Raw genomic sequence first — 20621 nt, 5'->3', positions numbered from 1 at the left:
CCTGGGTTGGGGTGTGACTCTGGCTTAGTGGATCGTTCAGTCTTGTTGGTTGGGGTCGAAGTCTAGGCACTCTTGCAACTGGAAGGAACTGTTGGCTGCGTGAAGGACCCTTCGGTACTGCCAGGATCATCTGTTGGGTTGTAATGTGCTGGGGCGGTCCGACAACACTGTGGCTGTGGCTTACGTAAATCCTCAGTGAAGTACTCAAGTCATTCTTTGAATCTTGTGGCGTATGCTATTGCCGGATGGGCGGATGACCATCTCCAGGCCATTTCAGCTCAACAAATCAGGGGCTTGGACAGTGTGGTGGCGGATGCCCTGAGTCGCCGGTTTCCTTCCTCTCTAACTCTGTGACTGTCTCCCAGGGTGTTCCGCATGATTTGCCGGAGGTTTGGGACTCCCAGGTCAGACTTGTTTGCTTCCCGGACCAATGCTCTCCTGCCTCTCTTTTGTTCCCGTATTCCAGAGAGGGAGGTGTGAGGGGTCGAGGTCTTGTCCCTCCTGTGGCCTCCTTGGCTGCTGTATGCCTTTCCTCCCTTTCCTCTCATTCCTGTTGAAGAGCCAGAGGGTGGGGGCACATGTGGTGGCTATGTTGCCTCACTGGGCCCGGAGGTCTTGTTTCCCCCTGTTGTTGAGTCTGGTGGTGGGTCCTGCTTGGATCTTGCCGTGGCATCCATCTCCTCTGCGGTCCTCCTCTCCTCCCCTAATGGTCCCTCTCACCATCTGATGGTCTGTAGGTTGAGCGGGACTCACTAGGTGGTAGGGGTTGCCTTCCCATACTGTTTCCTTGGTTCAGGGTTTAAAGAAGCAAGGTAGAACCCCTGAGGGTACCTTTTGGGTATATAAGCACCATATCTTCACTGAGCCAACAGAGGAGAAAGACTTTCATGCTAACATGAAACACTGAGGTCCCTGCACGTAGATACTCCAGCCGAATGGGTCTGACATCCTTCATGGGGTGTCCAACTCGAGATCAAGACAGGGTCCTTCGTTCTCTCATATCAGGTAATAGGGTTGGCTCTTTCCTAGGCTGATTCTTGGCTATACACCTACATACATGTTAGGTACACTTAGGTACATCTAGTTAGTTTGAGCATCGTAGGAGTACGCATTATTATTGTCATGTTTTTATATGCCTGCATATATTCATCGTTTTAGCACTATAGTAAAATTCTACCATCTATTTACTCTGTTGGCGCTCATAACCGTATATATCCGTTTCTGTCTTATGGCTGTTGCAGCAGACATATTTTACACTAGAATGACGCTGGTTCAATAAATGCTTATTGAAAACGTCCCCATTGTTTATTCTGTTTATCCCTCTGAGACAAAGTGAGCAAAAGTGACTGAGAGAAAAGTACTGTACTGTTTCCACAATCCCTGAGGGTACAGGGCTGTCATGCTCGATAGTTGCCATAAACTATTTGCTCCTTGGTAAGAGGGGTTCATAGTTGCACTGTGAGCTACCGGTGGGGGTGCCTGGAATCAGTCTGGACACCAATCCCACAGTCTATATCAAATCTGAGTAGTTCAGTCGTGCTTTTCTCAGAGACCACTACTCACACTTACCCAGAGAAGTCTGGAGTGGGAAGGGAAAAATCTGCCCGCAACTGAGTAGGCAAATCCTATGTATTGGCTGTAGGTTATTCAAGCTTGAAGGATTGTAGTTCTCTACATTGTGCATAAAATCATACCTCATTTTCCTTGAAACTCTTTCAACAATGTCTGTTGAAGAGAATGCTGCGCCAGCATTACAAGCACATTCAGCAGGGGATGGGGAACAGAAAGGTGCTATAAACATTTAGAAAATGCCAGAAATGCACTTACTTTAAAACTACCAAAAGTTTGGAGTCTCAGCATTAGGTGGGACTGTAACATTTGTGATTGAGGCACACAAGTCATTCAGGACGGAGGTATTCTATTCATGAGTTAAATTCCCACCTGCAGGTGCACGCACAAATACATTTCATTCTTACACCCCAGATGAAACACCGGAAGAGTATTGTTCATACGAGGACATTGAAGTTCCGCTCAATTATCAGGAGCATATAAACTGGTTTAAAGGTGCCCTCTCACACACCACAGATAAAGTGAGACTCGAGCCGCTCAGCAGAGATGGATCGACTTGGCCAGTCCTAGCAGCTTACACGCCGCATCCAGACGTTGACACATTGCCAATAGCAGACTTGCATCCACTTCACAAAGAAATAATAAAACTTTACAGAAATCTGACAATGTTTGTTATGAGAACACACACTTCAACCAACTAAAATTACCCCAGCAGGTCAACTACAAGGGACAGCAACTAAAATCACCCCACAAACGCTGAATGCAGTTATGAGAAGAATGCCCACTAAACGTGAGCAAATGCCATTCTAGATAGCACAGAAGTTAGCCCAGCTTGAGGCAGTATTTCTACATAAGGGGCCCACAAGAAAAACATAGAATACTAACTATTTGCTTGCCAATTGGAATAGCTCCCCTGATAAAAGATTGTACCGCTTGGGGTACAGTTTTCGCTGCCATCTATACCAGAACTCATGGTATCCCTTCAATCGCAGTGATACTAGAAGTATTAAAACAAATACAGAATGAGTATGGAGCAGAACCTGCCCTGAACTTAGAGATTAAAACATTAGGTAATGTTTCCCAGGTATTTACAATTAAGTTAGCAAACATAAACGGGGAGGCGGCAGCAGTGGCTATACGCCAACATCTGAAGGAGAGCACTTCTGCACAACAGGAGCAAGAATTGCCCAACATTATCAAAGATGCATACGCCGAATTAGGTAGAGATAATTTGTGAGCCAGAGCTACAAAACCACAAGTAATGGGTAGTCCTGAAAATGATAACACCAAGCAAGCACCTGATTGTTCAAGAAAGAAATGGGATAATAAACAACAGAAAAATAGACTGAATAGATCACAATCAAGGGGTGGTCTCCTCGATAGGAGCCCTCCGTAAGGATTTATAATCTCAGAAATTGTGATAATATTAAAAAACCTGAAGGTATCAGGATACTGATACACATTCTTCTCGTTCTTTTCAGGGTTCATCAAAAAACTCCGAGAGGGGAAGGACAGTCAGAACACAGATCAGAAGACCTAACAAAGTCCAGAAATACACATTGTACTTTGGACTACAATATCAAAAAAGAAGATCAACCAAAATCAAAACCTCAATTTAAAAAGAAGAAAGTTTCTGTCCTTAAGATAAGAAGTGCCCAGGCTGCTGAGGACTCAACTTCTGAACGGGGAATGGGCTCTGACGATGCTAGACCGCGCAGCAGAAGTAACAATAGCTTTCCAGAACCTGATGGAATTTCTGGTGACAGCGGCGTTGAAAGAACATACTAGGGTAAGTGTCCCATACCTGTTATACGAAATAACGCTCCAAATGGAGGGGAACACACCCAGGAAAGTTAAAGGTCTCTTTTGGGAGAACCTGTCCTTTGGATACAACATCCTTTTAGCAGAAAAAGATTGGCTGCCTGAGTTTGTTTTGGACTGCCCAAAAGGAGAAACAGTAATTTAACCGGCCTTCTCCGACCTTGTTTCAGAATCACTAAAACATTCAGACGCGCAGGAGCGGGCGGGTGCATTAGCTCATGCATTATACCGCAATTATGTAGGGTGGGATGCTGAGTCACCTCACCATTTAATCCCAGTGAAAAAATACTCCATCTCCACAGACACAGTACCCATTAAAATATGACGTGAAAAAACCAGTCCGGGAGATCTTATATCAACTTGAACACCAAGGTGTAACAGAGAAATGCACCTCTTTCATGAATAATCCTTTGTTTCCCGTAATGAAGCCCGATAATTCATATCGTCCAGTTTTAGACTACAAGCATTTGAACAGATGCACAAAGACATTTGCAGTACATAATGCACACAGTGGCACATTAATGAATAACATTGTGCAGAAAAAATACAAAACAACACTAGATATCTCAAATGGATTATTTTGCCAGAATATAGCGCATGAGAGCAGATATTTGACAGCATTCTCAGCCCTAAGCTCACAGCGTCAATTTTACAGACTGCCCCAAGGGTATAAGAAGAGCCTGGGGTTGTTCTCAGCAAGAGTAACAGAGTTGCTTCAAAACTTTGAAGAGGAGGCATTGTCCTATGTAGATGATATCTATCTGACGGACGATGAACTATTGGATCATTTGACAAGAGTGAACAACATAATTTTTGGGTTCACCTCTGAGGGCTACAAATGTAACTTAAAAAAATTGCCCAACTCAATGTCCTATTTCTGGGATATGAATTGTCAAGTGAAGGAAAAAGAATAGCAGCTAACGTTTTAGAAAAGTGCGTGCTGCTCTAACCTCCAAGGACTCTGAAAAATGTACAATCCATTTTAGGATTCCTAAATTTTGGCAGAGCATACATTTTGGATTACGCAGAAAGAGTAAAACCTTTCTACGACTTAATTAGATCTGATTTTTTAGTTCAACATTGGACACAGGAACATACAGAAATACTTTGTTCCCTACAAGCTGACATGATAGCTTCCAAATTCTCACACACACGAATAAACACTACGAATTTGGTGATCCGTGTAGTCGCGGGTCAATCCGGGTACACATACCTAACCTTTAATGAGGGCGAAACTGTACCCATTGCATACAAATCTCATCTGTACGCAAACGCCGAGATGCCCTATGCATCCACTGAAAAGATTCTAACAGCAGAACAGACTGCTGTAGTGAGAGAAAGAGCACTGACACATGGGAAGCGAATAATTGTCGTGACTAATTATTTACACTGACGGATCTGCTCAGCATGTCATAGCAAGCAAACAACAATACAGTGCATCATCAGCGATTGTAAAGGGTCGTATGTGGGGCGTCCTAGCAATATGCAGATGCAGTCTCTAGGAGATTGCATGGCTCAGCTGGCAGAACTAGAAGCCCTAATACTGGCACTAAAAAGTACGGATCTAGAATTCCCCACACTTACTGTATGCAATTTATTTTATTGTGTCCAGTCATACAATGAATATATTCACTACTGGGGTCAGAATGGTTTTAAAGACTCAAAAGGCTGCACAATAAAGCATAAGTTGCTTGGGAACAAGTTGCAGAGCTGAAAAAAGCCTTGTCATCAACATGTTGGCGTGCACGTTGAAGGGAATTCACTAGCTGATGAAGCTGCCAAGGTGACAGTGCAAACTGCTGCCGTAGCTGCAATCACTCATTCTCGCCCGAGAGTAGACGGAAACATAATGGTAGCTGTCATCGCTTCAGTCAAAAACAGCTCAGTCGTGCCAAAAGGCTTTCCACTCAAGTACTCCTACAAGTTAGATGCACAAAATATTCGGTATGCTCAAATTCCAAGAGTGGGAGATAGAATAATTCCAAACATGGATCGCAGATTAGGTTTGATTCTAGCTGCACACGAGGGTCTGGGTTCAGCACACGCAGGTATTACTGCAACAGTTTCATTACTAAATATACGTTATTGGTGGCCAGGTCTTACCAAACAGACAAAAGCATTTGTCCTTAAGTGCAACATCTGTCAGCAGATGACAGGTTCCACTGTAGCCTGCCCACCACAAACATCACTACTGATATCAGACAGACCACTCACATGTGGCTATTTGGACCACTGTGGCCCCTTACAATCTGATGGGGCTTGCAAGTATATCTTGGTGGCAGTAGTTTCATGCTCTAGATTCCTGTGGGGTCAGCCCCAGCGCTCGGCTGACGTCCAAACTGTTATAAAAGATTTGCGAGTCTTTATAGGGCAGAGTTCTTCAATCTGAGGGGTGCGTCCCCCGGGTAGGGGGGGGGCGCAGCCAACCCAGGGTGGGGCACGCACTCCACCCTAAAATCTTACCTTTGTTGTCTTTTTTTTCCTCTGTCCCACATCGCAAGTTATCACCCATTTCAAATAGAGATTTTTGATTCGAGAAAGCCGGAGCAGCAGCCATTCAGCACGTAAGAACTTCACCAGTGACGTTCCACCAATGATGGGGACTGCAGGAAGTGCAGTGAAATTTGCGGGCATAAAGCTCTCTCATTCCACTTTTGCTGACTTTTCTTCCTGGTTTCCGGTGAAGGCTTTCCGACCTTCTACCGTTGCCTCGCTGTGAAGGACTGCTGAAATCTGCACAGGTAAGAGGGCTTTTTCAAAGTCCGGGGGGGAGGGGGTGTTGTGGATGTTGGGCTGATGTTCGGCCGTGACACCGTAACAGAGGGTTGGAGGGAGGGGAAATCATGCTTCTGCAATTTCACAGGGTTAATTCCTACAAAAGGCTAAAACCGAAAGCGAACAATTCGGTTTTAGCAGAGGAGACTCCTTGCCTCCCACTGCAGCTGAAGCATTTCAACAGTAGGAATTTAACCCCGTCTTGGGAGGATTAGCTTTTCCCAGAAAGGAGAAAAAGTTTCTTTTAGAATTATAGAGGCAGTAAAGTATGTATTAGCTTCCTAAACTGTATTGCACTCACAATTATATAGTGCTTTGTTTGCTTTCTGTGAGGGCTAAAGTACTTTTGGGGGATATGAGATATTCCTATTCTTTTGTCTTCAGAGGTACCTTTAGGGCAGCAGCCCCTGGGTCTGCACAGAGAAGCTAAATTACACCATTTCAAACCTGTTTGTAATTATTTGGGGAATGTTTAACTTTCTCTAAAATATTCCCGTACTGGAGTTCAACTATTACATAGGCCTCCCAGGCAATTGTGTGGAATGTTGTACTTGGGCTGCATGTAGAAGAGCACAGCAGGTGAGCTGTAAAATACGTAGTTTCTTTTAGAACTATACAGGCAGGCAGCAACACTCACAGGGCTAGAAGGGCTTCATGCCAAAAAGAAAAATGCCAGCCATGTGTTGTATAAACACCCTGCAAATTGCTTTTTTGTCACTAAATACAGGTTATAAATAAAGAAGTATGTATTCATTTGTAATGTGACTTTTCTGTCTTTGTTCCCTTTCAGTCATGGATCTTTCAGGCAGCCCTAGAACACAATTTAAAGTGCTTTCTATTTATATTTGCTGTTCGAAGTATGCACAGATAAGTGCTGAAAATACAGCTTTAGGTGACTGCTTATTTTTGTACCGCCTGGGACATCAAAATAAGGAGCTGGCAACCCTAATCACAAAACTAGAAGTTTGTTGCAGGATCAGCACGTTATTTATTTCCTCCACCCTCGATCCCTCGTTAATGCCATAATAGCAATAGTTTAACTTATATGTGAAATCCTATGCCACCGTCAATAACATGCTGACATACTTCAAGTGTCTGGGAATGCACCCTACATTCAGACAATACACTCCTCATTTTCGCCCTACACTTTTACGCTCACCCTGCACTCACAGCGATCACAATGCCCCCACACTGTTCCCCATGCACTCACACCATTCACCCGCTCACCCTGCACTTACAGTGATCACCCTGCACTCACAATGCACTTGCGCTGTTCACCCTGTACCTCACCCTGCAGTCATACGAGCACACTACTCACCCTGCACTCATGTGTCACCTGTCCCCCTCACTGCTCACTCTGAAATCCCACTCCATTAAGCCTATCACTAACCATACATTTATTTGTCCCACTCTGCACTTACATCCGCTCACAAATTCATACGGTCACCTCAATCGCCCTGCAGTCACTCCTCTTACCCTACTCTCTCACTGTCGCATGGCTCACAGTGCACTCACATGGGCACTCCTGACACCCACACAGTGCAGAGGGTTAATGTGCCTGCTACAAAAACATGTACTATGCAGATGAAAGAACTGAGTGTCAGTAAACTATGAGTTGCGCTATAAAAAAATGAAATGTTTGCCAGAAAGGTGCTATAGAGAGATGAGGTGCATTGTTGGTGAGTGGTAGTGGAGTAATTCATGGAGGAGGAGGAAATGGGGCAGGGGCGCCAAAAAAGACTGTTGCACTGTGTGCGGCCAGTGCTAGGGCCAGCCCTGTCTGGGAGAGATAGCCCCCCCGCCCCCGAAGTTCGGGTCTAGTTGCACCCCTGCACACAAGCATGGGCATGTTGTGCCCCATCAAGGTTTTCGTCCTAAGTTACAAAAGGACACATTTAAATGCACTACAATCCAGCCTTTCAGGGGGCACCTTGATAGAGACAGCTCTGTTTTTGCCCCGATGGCCTGGAATAATTCCTAAACAGATTCTTGTAAATACCATTTTTTTTTCTCCATTTCTTTTTAATGTGGGTGATGTGAGAGAGTCTATTACTATTTGCAGAGAAATGTGTTTGTTTCATGCAACAACAAATACGTTTATTTTAGATCAAAACTGGTTCTCGCATACGAGAAATTGGAGGATATCACAGATATTTCTTGCTGTAAAATTAGTGGGCTTCTGCGGTGTTACAACAGTGAAAAAACACATCACTATCTCTGAATATTAGATGTAAACACTTTTAGAATTTCGACCATAGTGTCTGTGCACCATTAGTAGCCTGGATAAAGAGGGTATGGCAGAGCTGAAAGTGAATCATAAACTCAAAGCGGTTCTGAGCAGGGGGCCCCAAAATAGTTTTGGACCAGGGCCCCCAAAATCCTTAACCTGTCCCTATCACCACAAAGTTTGTCAGACAGCATTGCTCTGAAGTAAAATAGGCAACATCATTAATCTAAACCCCCAAAGCTTCAGGCAAGCAACTTATCGTACCACTAAGGAATTCTCAATGAGGTGTTCGTTCAGTGCCCTCTCTGTGGACTTCGACGTTTGTCTTCAGATCCATAACTGGTTGGTGGGCAGCTATCCCATTAACTCTGCCTAAAACATTTGTTAATGATTTCTAGAGAAGAATTGTTCCTCGTGTACCAACTCTGAGCTACAGAGTGCTCGAAAACTCTGATAACACTGTCTCCCTTACAGACACTCAAATGTTTACATGGGTACACATTCTGTCAAACAAACACATAATAGTGCACATGTGCACACACATAGCTATCACTAGCAGCCTTAAAAATGCTACTGAAGTTAGAGATTCAAAGTATCATACACACATTATTGCACTTAGCATGATTCCACTTTGAAGATGGTATTGGGATGAAAAAGCATACTTAAAATTCAAATTTCTGGCATTTTTAGGCTTTGTTTACATATAATGCTAACTCTTCATAGCTACCTGGGTGTGTAGGACGTTGGATGTCTGTAAAATCGAAGCGGAGAGAATGTGATTTATAATCAGAGCTGCTGTATTTGTAACTGGGGAGTCGGGTTTGAATCCTGTCCTTGGCACTACATCCTGTGATCTTAGACAAAATGATGTAATTTATCTGTGCGTAATGTAATAAATCTGACCCTGTGTAATGTAATTGGTGCTCATTTAAAGTGTTCCAGTGCCCGGGAACTGAGTTTGCACAATGTAAAACTGTTAAAGATATTATTTTTAAAGAAATTATTGGCACTAATTTTTTCCAATATACCAAGGTGATGTCTTAACCAAAGGAGTCTTAGCTTTGCCATAGGAAACATTTATATTTTGAATACAAATTTTAAAAAAGGTACAGAGTGGAAGTACGGAGTATCACAGGAGCCCTCCTTGTTCCGTTCCAGATGCCATTCAGCTGCACATGTTGTATGAACCCTTTTTGATGCAGTAGAATACGTAATTTTTTCCAATGCTTTTTTACCATGGCCGTCCGTCTGTAATATTGCAAAGTTCTATGAGCAAAGGCCAGGGCTCCATGAAAATTATGCGTCCACACTTAAACAGTCCAAAAACCACAATTAAGACCTCTGAAGTTGAGGATCAAAGGCCGTGCAAGTTTCTCACAGTGCCTGTCACCGGGTCCTAAAGTTGTTCCAAATGCATGCTCATCCAACCCTGCGCTTCTCTGCAGAGTGCACATTACATTAGTCACATGTGCTAGTTGTGATTCTGTACAAAAGTGCAAAAAGGAACTGCACAGGTGTTGAAATATTAACATGGAACAAGTAAAAGAAACTTTGTGCTTACAGGAGAGTGGGTGTATTGTGTACGAGGGGATATTGAAGTGAAGGAGCTGCAAGGAAGTACATGCAAGATCAATTTAACAAATTGTAAAGAATGGAAAGCTAATGTGGCCCTGCCAGAAATCCAATTTTTAACTTGCAGATCATGGCTATCTTACCAGCCATCAGGACTTCAACTAATAACTTGCAGATCATTGCGTATTTTATTTGCCCTTAAGATAAGGCAGCAAGTAACTTCTAGGCATGTCATTCACTCCCTTGCCCATCACTATGATTCTGATCTCGGGAGCTTTTATGATGTCTTGTGCAAAACATACTGAGAACATGCAAGTAATATTTCTTAAACATTTTCTCTTCATTGCAAGGGAAAAAGCTACTTGATCGCTGCGCTGAGGACTCCTATTCAAGCAGAAGAAACATTTGAGGAAGTGAATAAGAAGGTACGCATTTGTTTTTCAGTGATTGGTGAAGGGGCAGTGCTGAAGTTTGCCCTCATTATCCTTTGAACAAGTAACTTACAGAGCCTCATCGGTGGTATACAGCATATACATACTGCAGCAATTTTGGGAGCACCTACTTAAAGCCTGGATGAGCTGGAATTACATTTCATCCACTTACCACAGAATGATTCTTTTATCCAAGTTTATTTTATTTAACACAAGATTTTTTTAAAGATTTTTCTTTTTGAACCACAAAGTTAAAAACCTGCTGTACCTCATGCAGCGGTAAAATTGTAGCCATGTACTATTCATTAACATGCAGCTTAAAATGTAGTATCTTAGGTTAAACAAGCATTTGACATGGATCGTTTTCTGCTCCCAAAAGATGGTAGAGTGCTCAAGCGAAAGGCTGAAACAAAAAGAGAGAATAGCTGCAAAAACAAGTTAATATGATTCCTCCTATTTGGATATTGGTTTCACCTGCATTGTTGTTAGTGGAGAAAGTAGACCATAATGTGTGGTTTGTGGCGTGATCTTAGCTTGAAGCCAACCAAACTAAGGCGTCACTTTGAAACGAAACATGGGTCTCTAGCAGGACAAAGCAGAGATTTTTTTGCCAGGAAGTTGCAAGAGAGAACTCAGCAGAATGAAGCGGTGAAACAGGTGGCAAATACTCCTGAAAATGCATTAAAAGCATCATACCAACTAGCATACCACATTGCCAAAAACAAAAGGCCCTTTGTAGATGGAGAAAAGGTGATTCTCCCAGCATTGCTTGACGTAGCTAGGACAATGCTTGGAGAAAAAGCAGCAGAGAAGTTCAAAAGTATACCCATCTCAGACACAACAGGTTGCCACCGCATCTCTGACATGCCAGAAGATATCCAGGGACAGCTCATAGCCCGGTTGAAATCAAATTTGCTTGCTTTGCAGCTGGATGAAGCAACTATTGTGTCAAAGGATGCCCATTTAATTGCTTATGTTCGGTACTGTTATGAAACGCTAGTATTAGAAGATTTTTTATTTTGCAAGCCAATCAAGGGGCGGGCAACAGGATCCAATTTGTTTGCCATTATCAATGACTTCCTGAATATACATGGCTTAAAATGGGAAAACTGTGTTGGAATCTGCACAGATAGTGCACCATCAATGTGTGGTGCTAGGGCTGGCCTAAAAGCTAACGTATTGAAAGTGGCTCCACATATTCTGGGACCCACTGTATGATACACCTGGAGACCCTTGCTGTTCGAAACATGGACAGAGAACTAAAGGATGTCCTGAATTCTGCTATAAAAATAGTAAATTTTATAGAGACCCATCCCACAAGAGCTCGTCTATTTGCAATTTTATGTGCAGAAATGGGAGCTGAGCATGATGGCTTGCTGTTTCATACAGAAGTGAGGTAGTTATCCGGGGGGAAAGTGCTGTCTCGCATCTTTGAATTAAGGAATAAAGTACAGCAGTTTCTTCTGTGTTTGGAACCCTGCAAAGCAGAACAACTGTGCAAGCCCCGCTGGCTTCTGCTTGTAGCATACCTTGCTGACATTTTTGAGAAATTAAATTCCCTGAATCTATCTCTGCAAGAAGCTCACATGACATCTTTTACCATGAATAGAAGAATAACTGCATTCAAGAAGAAGCTTGATATATGGAGAAGACTAGTTGAAGATGGCCTGTTTGAGCAGTTTCCATTTTTAGGAGATGCTCTTGCGGAGACTGAATATGAACTTCCAAGATATTATCAATCTATGTCATGTGTAAAACAAAGCATCCTAGTAAAAACAATTTGCACACATGTTATCTTGGAAAATTGTGTTTTGAGCTGTTAACTTAACTCTTATTGTGTTAAACTTTATTTGAAGGCTATTGCCTGGATATGCGGGTGGCGGTCGATTATGTAGTGTACCGGATTCCAGAAATTTCTGTCAGGTGGTGGGGGGGCCCGACATTTCAAAATACTCAGCTGGGGGGGGAGGGGAGGGGGGGGGGTCAACCAACAAAAGTTTGAAGAGTTCTGTTATAGAGACATACGCAATTGGCACATTTCATTCTAACCGTGGCCCTGCGTTTAGCTCTCGGGCTAAGGAAGCCATGGGGAGTTTGGGTGTTGCACTGCAGTACTCCTCTCTGTATCTTGAAACACTTTATTTTGGCCATAAAAGTTTGTGGTGTCTGTGCATCGTTTCTCAGTGCAGTTATTCTACATATACATTTTGGAATGTTTCTTTATGCTTGCCAAAGTATTCTATGTATTACATGTTTGGAATGTTTGGGTCAAAGGTTGGAATTGTTCTCAATCAGTTGGAGCAGCCACCTTGAGCTCTTTACACTGTATACTCGTCTATCCTGTAATCCACAATAAACCAACTCAAAGAGTGAAGACTCCTTCTTCATTTGAATTCCTGGATAACTTTATTGAAGAGCACACACCTCAATTATGGCGACGAGGATGGGATAAACAGATCTTTTGAAGCTTATATTGGTGCCATTGATGGTTTAAAATTCAAACCAGAAAGGAAACGTAGTCTTATGTATTATTATTTAGGTGTGGAAGGGCAAAATGTTTTTGACCATTTACCAGTATACAGAGGCGCAACTAGAGCCAAATTTCGGGGGGGGCTGAGCAAAAATTTCGGGGGGGGGGGCTGAACTTTAAGCAATAGGCAGAGTGGAGCTGCAGGGGCTCTTAGAAGGGGTGAAACAACAGCAAGGCCTCATTAACATGCAAATGGTCTTTTAAAGACCTGTGAAGTGCTCGGGTGCGGCTGCTTTTTTGCCCGGGAAGGTGTCTCATCCCGGGCTGCCTCACACGACGGGGGGGGGGGGGGGCGGCTGAAGCCCTTTGAGTCCAATGGGTGTTGCGCGCCTGCCAGTATACTTGGGCCAAGATTTAGGTGATCTAGATGAGTATCAACTTGCAGTTAAAAAATTAACTATTTATTATGAGGGAAAAGTCAATTTAGTTGTTCATCGTCACAAAGTTTCACACAAATACAAAGAATTTTTCAGTTACCTATACTCAACAGTACTGTATAAATATATTAAACACCTGTTTGATATAAACTAAAATTCATCAAGCAATATATATAGTATTCTCGATAAAAACATAATCAGTCACAGGATAGAGCAGGGAAACTGATCACTGAGTATTTCAATACGTCCCCGTTATATGCATGTTTAAAATCAGTTAATCTCTATATAATATAGTTAAAATAACAAATAGTTTTATACGATTCAAAGTGCTTTTCCACGTAAAAAGTGCATTGTTCGTTACAACGTCACAGTTTTAGTCCCATTTTGTTTCTTGTGATCCCTACTGCAAACAACTATCGGGATAGGGCAAATATTACGTATGGTGCGGTGCTGTCAGCACCCTTAGTGCATCTTGGTGCTTTTTGAATCCCAGAGTGTTACACAGCGGATGTATCAATTTCCTCCTCACCCAAGTATATGCTGTGCAGAAGAATAGGATGTGCGCTGTGTTTTTGATAGACCTTAAAGTGCGTGCAGTACATAAAGTGCAAGTGTGATCTCCCTTTGTTCCCCAGTTTGCTGTGTAACTCGTGATCTGCAGAGTGCCATATCTTAATTTTAGATACAGAATTCTTGCTAGATGTGGTTGTACATTATCAAGAAATTCTTCAAAGCTTGAGTTAGGTTTTACAATAAGAAATTGGGTTGTTAATCTTCTCAAACTTGGGTCGCAATGAAGAGCGTTCATAATGTGTGACCAGTAGGTTCTTTTCAGTACATTTTTGCAGCTTGATGTTAAATTGGATGGCTCAATCCAGTATGGACTGAGGCCTAATTCTGTGAGCCATTTCTTGACGAATCTTAGCCAAGGGAAAGTAAGGCAACTATCAATGGCTAGGAGTTCTCTTACACCTGCTCTGTATACTGCTAGCTCTGGTGTTATCCACAGGCATACCCAATAAAGCAGTAGTCGCAATATTGCAATTTGTCCTATGCGCTTCGTATTTATGTCTTGGAACATTGGGATAAGAGGAGTTGATGGTGCTAGCCCCATTAGTCTTCTCACAAACCTATTTTCCCCATTTGTTAGTTGTGTAGTGTCACTGATGCCCCAAAGTTCTGATCCGTACAATGCTGCCGCCTGTGCCATGCATTTATATAGCTCATGTGCTGATGTCAAGGATGTGCTTCACGATAAGCTGTACATTTTGAGGACAGTCCCTGCCCCCTGGGCAAGCCGTAGTGCTGAGTGGTTTCCATGACAACTTTGAACGGAGTAATATACCCAAATACGCGAAATTTGGGACGTATTGTAGTTTCTGATTATTCATCTTAAAATCGTTTCTAAAACATTTATGGGGATATATGGTCCTATACTTAGTTTTGCCAGTATTTATTTCTAAGCCTTTTGTATCGCGGTATCTATTAAAATCGTTCAGTAAATTTTGCAAACCCTGGGTGTTTGCGAAATCAGGATGTATCGTCTGCAAATAGCAATGCTGGAACCAAGTTCCCGCTCAACTTGGGAGGATCATTTTCGTATTTTTGTAAGTGGCCAACCAAGTCATTAATGTAGAGCAAGAACAGGGTGGGGGCAAGTGCGCATCCCTGTCTCACTCCTCTATCAATTGGCATCGGTTACGTGAGCTCCCCATTAATGCCCCAGCAGACTCTTGCATAGTTGACGCAGTGTAGCCTTACTATCTGTGCTAATAGGGCTGAAGGAACTTTCTGTTTGTTTAGCGAATCCCACAGTAAGCATCTGGGTACGAGGACGAAGGCTGCTCTTAGGTCTACAAATGGCACATCAATGTGGCCCCCCTTTACCTTGACGTATTTCCAAATGATACATAAAATTCTGAAGACCTGATCCACCTTGCTTGTGCAAGCTCTGAATCCTGCCTGGAACAGGGGCACTATGCTGTTGGTCTGGCATAGATTTTTTGAAGCACATCTATTAGGCTAATTGGCCTATAATTCTCCGGTTTCTGCTTGCTGCCTTTTTTGTTTACGGGGACAATTTCCGCCCCTTTCCATGTTGCCGGTACAGGTGCACCTGCTGCTATAGTGTTACTAATTAGGTCAACATACGGGACACAAACATTCTTATCATGCTTGAACAGATCTCCGGGAAGTCTTTCTAGTCCCGGAGCCTTTCCCTGCTTGATGGTATCTATTGCATGTTCACTTTCCTCTAGTGTAAAAATGATCACTTCTCTATCTCCCTCGTTGCTAGCAGGCTCACAGTATTAGACAGGGGTGGAACAAAAGCTCGAATATAAATTGGTAAAGTGCTCGGTCCAAGCTGCCGGATCCAAGTGATGCTCTGTTCGCGCTACTTGATCCTTGCCCCCACATACGATTATTTTCCAGAACTCTGCCATTTTATTGGTTTTTGCTGCCTGGAGGAGATCCAGCCAACTATTCTCCTCCCAATTCCTCCTTACGGCAGCCAATGTCTTCCTGTGGCTATCCCTAGCCTTCCTTATTGAATCTTCACTTCCCTGTTGTAAGCTATTGAGTAGATATTTCTTAGCTATCCTACAGTCTGGTGTGTACCGGGGATTTGTTTTTGTATTCATCTTGCAGCTAGGCTTCAGTTTCTTTCTAGTATCTCTAGTGAGAAGGGGCTCTAACTTTGCGACTAGGCGATTATGCATTGTTATTACTGACGTTTCACTTTGCTTTTAATGAGGACACACTACCTCTACAAATGTGTTATAGAAACTAGTCATCAGCTCTATATTTTCTGTGATCTGAGGCCATTTAATGACTCTGCAGTTATTCCCTATTAGAGGTTGTGTTTTTAGTGAAATGCCCGGTGGGTCATCCCTTACTATGTGACCTATTACTTCTAGGCAAAGTGTGTGATGGTCACTGTCCTCTCTCTTGTCTATTCTGAAACTTGCAATCCTACTCCAACTATGTGTGCTGTGCATGATATAATCTATTCTTGACTGCGAGCTGCCTCGTTTAAACGTGTTTCGGGAGGAATTATCGTTCACATTATTAGTCACCCTTCTGTTGCATGCCCTTAGATGGTGTTCAATGGTGAGCTGCATTATCTGTATTGCGGCATTAGTACACGGTTTTGGTGGTCCAGCCTTTAGCTGAGGTAACCCCCTGGCCATGTACTCTGACTCTGTTAGGCTTTCTAGGCGATTTAGTGGTTCGTAGGCGCAGCTGAAGTCCCCACATACCATCACAGTATCACTGTGGTCTGCATGGTCCAGGGAACTGCTTAATATATCAGTGGTCTTAGAGTTAAGATTTTGCCTAATTGGTCTATTGTAGATATTAAAAAGATACACATTTTCATTGTTGTGAATGTTCATGTCTAAGTATACTGCCAATGAGTCAAGCGAGTCTATAGTATGGACATTAATCCGCATTCCTAGGGTTATTTAATCCATATTACAATCCCCCCTGAGGGTCTTCCTCTCTGAGATGGGACAGAATTCTTGTAATATATTTTATATCCCAACTTGATAGGGGGGGGCGGAGTCAGTAACCATGTCTCCTGGAAGAGGCAGAGATCAAATTTATCTATATAGCTATTCCAATCTGGGTCCTCAACCTTTTGTTTTAAACCTACAACATTCCAGGAGACAATAGCTATGGCGGTTGGTCTTTTGCCTAATACTTTGTGCACTTGTAATGGCTCTTCTAAGTTGAGCTCAATTGCTTTACCAGTTCCAACTTTTGTTATGTTTTGTGTTTGGCGACCTCTTGTGCCTGACTCGTTTGGTAGAATACTGCCTCTGTGTTTTTCTTCCTGAACAGGTTGCTTATCTGTCTTTGGGCCTGCCTGTTCTCCTACACTTAATCAGTCCACTAATTCAAGACTTAACTTTAAGTGATTGGGCAGCTCTTCACTAGCGGGAGGATCCGTTCCCAGATCGTAATGTTAGGGTCTATCTAGGGTCATGCAATTTTAAGTAATGGCTACCTTGCTTGACACACTTGTTCTTAGATCCATTGTGATCAGTCCTTGTACTATATCTCGGTTAACCATGATCAACCTAATGATATCCGACCTCTCAGTTCCTCCATCCAGACGCCCTGCTCTCTCTTATGTCTGAGCGCACTACCGACAAGCATAGCCTCTTGTGCCTGATCCAATGTATAATTGTATTTTTTAGTGAGTATTTGCCCTCCCTAGTTCTTGCTGCAACCTTAGGTATATTAGTTAGGTATACTTTCCGACCTTCTTCGCTCTTGTATGGCCGTTCCCTGGGCACTGGTTTGGGCAAGTGGTTAATCTCTCGCTGCATTCTAATTAAAGACCTTCGAGTTTGCGGGTCATGTAGCATTCTTGGAGCACCCCCTGAGATATTTGTGACCAGGGTTTTAGCTGTGGTCTACCTGGATATGTTATCTGATATGCGCTATTGCATAGATTGCTTAGCCTATTCCCTCTCTCCCTGTGGGAATTAGGCAGCTGCCCCCTTCCTGAGCCCTCTGGGGGTATGTGCTGTGTGGAATTCTGGTTCTCATAATTGGGTGTCCTGCTAGCTGTCGCATTATACTTAATTGGCGGTTTAGCTATTTGTGCTGGTGGCCCCTTGCGCGGGTAAGTGGGATGTGTTGCAAAAGTGGCATCTAGTGGCTGCTTCAGGGAGGTTACTATAATTTTTAAGCTCCCTACTTCTTGTTTTAATAGGTGAACTTCCTCAACTAGACCCTGTATATCCTTAGGTTCGTCCGTGCACTTGCGCCCTTGCTTACTTAGTTGCTCTACTGCTTCTTTAAAGACTGTAGGCTCTTTGCAAGTATAGCTAGGGTGGATCGCTATACCCTCTTTAGGAGTCCTATCAATGTTTTCTTTGGCTAGCGGCGCATACCTGTTTGTAAGAGTGATACCTACAATGTCTGCTTTACCCCCACCTTCTGCCATAGCTTTCCCTTGAGCTGCGGGGCCCCTACCTATATTTTCTCCTGGCGATAACTCCTGTATTGGAGTGGTGGATGTGTTTTGCAAATTGGGTACTACAACGTCACTTTGATGTAATAGTGTCAGTTGTTTGTGCGCTGCCTGCTTTGCATAGAAAGACGTAATCTTCCTTTTAGGGATGCCTTGGGTTTTTTAATCGCCCCTTCAAGTATGATCTCTACCACTTCTATTAAATTATCTATTTCGGCTATTGTGCAGTTCCCACCCGTGTTTTTCTTTAGTTTTGGTGTTTTTTCATTCCCTTCCCCTTGGGCGCCTCTGTAGCTTTCCGCTTAATCATAGGCCTTAGGGGAGAGGTGGTGCTAGCGTGACGCTTCTTTTGCTTCTGCGTTTTTTGAGGCTCTTTGATTCAAACTGAATCACGCTGCCACTGTGCTTCGAGTGCTCTCATTGTTACCCATTCAGATTTGTACTTAGTATTACGCCGCCATTGTGTTTTTAAAAATCAATGCTGCTACTATATTGTGAATTGTATGTTTTTAATGTAAAATAAAAATGACCACTTACCCTCAGTCACGCACCACGCAACCCCCGGTTTTCCGGTGGGACAAACTAGGCCGCCATCTTGCTCAGGGCACACTCTAGTTGTCTGGGGGCATTTTGACATAAATGATGCGCGTTGCGCGGACGCGCCTAAGGCAAGCCCGTCTGCGCCCGTCCGTGTCCCGGCAGCGGCCAGCGCCAGCCATGCTGCCCGTTGTCCGCATGATACCTCAAATGATCGCCTTACCTTGAGAATGGACGGTGTTGGAGAATAGGTCCAGTATTTGTCAGGTTTGTAACTTACGTTTTAATCACTCTTCGAGTCCTAATACGCCCCACAAACATGGCTCTATGTTTCCTCTGAACTCCCAGTGTATACAAGCTGCTTTAATCAATGCACGGTCCATGGTAAAACATGCTCCTGATATTTTCGAGCAACTGGCTGATTATCAGTTAGATTTGCTCTTCATATCAGAGACATGGCTTAATGAGTCCTCGACCCCTGCTATTGCCTTGGCCATCCCTGGGGGGTATAAAATAGCCAGGGTGGACCGCAAAACAGGTAGAGGTGGCGGGGTGGCAGTGGTTTTTAGGGAAACCTGGGTCTTCACGCCAGCAGAGTCATACTCCATCTTCGAGAGGGAAGCTCTGGAGTTTCCCTTACCATCTCCCCGCGCTTTTCATTGGGGGCCACGCTGATCTATCGCCCTCCCGGTCCTGCTAGCACTTTCTTAAAAGCCTTAGACTAAGCTATTGTGCCTAGAGCCCTGCAATACTCTAACTATTTACTGCTAGGTGATTTCAATATCCATTTAGACTGTGAGGATGCTACTGATACTAGAGAACTAAAGGATTCATTAGATCATGCCCACTTGACTCAATGGATTAATTTTCCATCACATAGTGGGTGTTAGAATCCGGGTTCTCTGGTTGGCACAGGTAGGTACTTGTGACAAGCAGGGAACCTTTCCTCTAGTCAGGGTAGGGGGATACACTCTAATAATAACCCCTGCTCACCCTCTAGGTAGCTTGGCGCGAGCAGACAAGGCGTTATCTCAGGGCGTTTAGGTTAAGCATTTGTAAATACCCACACAGTAATACAGTGACCCGCCACAAATGGACTCCACACAGGATATATATCAAAAATACTTTATATAGAATTATCTGGCTTAGCACAAGACCAAATAACGTTTAAGCAGGCCACAATACTTATTTTCCAAGAGTTCTTAAGTTTAGCGTACTTTTACAGTTCTGTGTGCGTCGTCCCTCTTCGTACGCGTCGTACGCGGTAGACACAGGCTTTGGGACGGGTCGTACACGCGCTGAAGGCGCTTCAGGTGAAGCGTACGCCCTACGGCGCGAACGGGCACAGTACCTTGATGCTTGGTGAGTTCGTCACGGACACTTCCTTGGCAGCAGGCGTACAGTACGGTGCGAAGTCCTCCGGGTGGCGCGTACTACGGTATGGGAGACCTTGGGCGTGCGCGGCTCAGGGGACGGGGCGAAAGTACGGTCCATACTGCCAGACATTCGGGTACACGACGTACCGGGATCGCTGATCTTCACTTGCACTGCTGAGACTGGCGAACAGTACGCTCCAGACGGGAGACGTACGCGACCACCACACGTACTACGGCCTTTCCCAAAGCAGGGGAGAGGCGTGTACAGTGATAGTACGGTCTGTAGGGGGGTGCGAGTTGGGACGGTGATGTCCTTCAATTACGGTGTGAGCTACGGCTCGTAGGGGTAATAACTCGAGTTGCTTTGGCTGGTAGTACCTTCCTTCGCGGTGCGAGCTACAGCTCGTAGAGGGGCCAAAGAT

At 43.8% G+C, this 20621-nt stretch overlaps 1 protein-coding gene across 1 annotated transcript; it reads left to right on the top strand.

The window, feature by feature from the left end:
• The first annotated feature begins 10902 nt into the window (after window positions 1-10902).
• Window positions 10903-11613, top strand: LOC146782895 (zinc finger BED domain-containing protein 5-like). The gene has a single exon (XM_085637258.1). The coding sequence runs from the start codon at window positions 10903-10905 to the stop codon at window positions 11611-11613; it is 711 nt and encodes a 236-aa protein (XP_085493384.1).
• The last annotated feature ends 9008 nt before the right edge of the window (window positions 11614-20621 follow it).

This window comes from Triturus cristatus, chromosome 12, assembly GCF_964204655.1.
Source record: "Triturus cristatus chromosome 12, aTriCri1.1, whole genome shotgun sequence".
Classification (NCBI taxonomy): Eukaryota; Metazoa; Chordata; class Amphibia; order Caudata; family Salamandridae; genus Triturus; species Triturus cristatus.
This window is presented reverse-complemented; position numbering and strand designations above follow the sequence as displayed.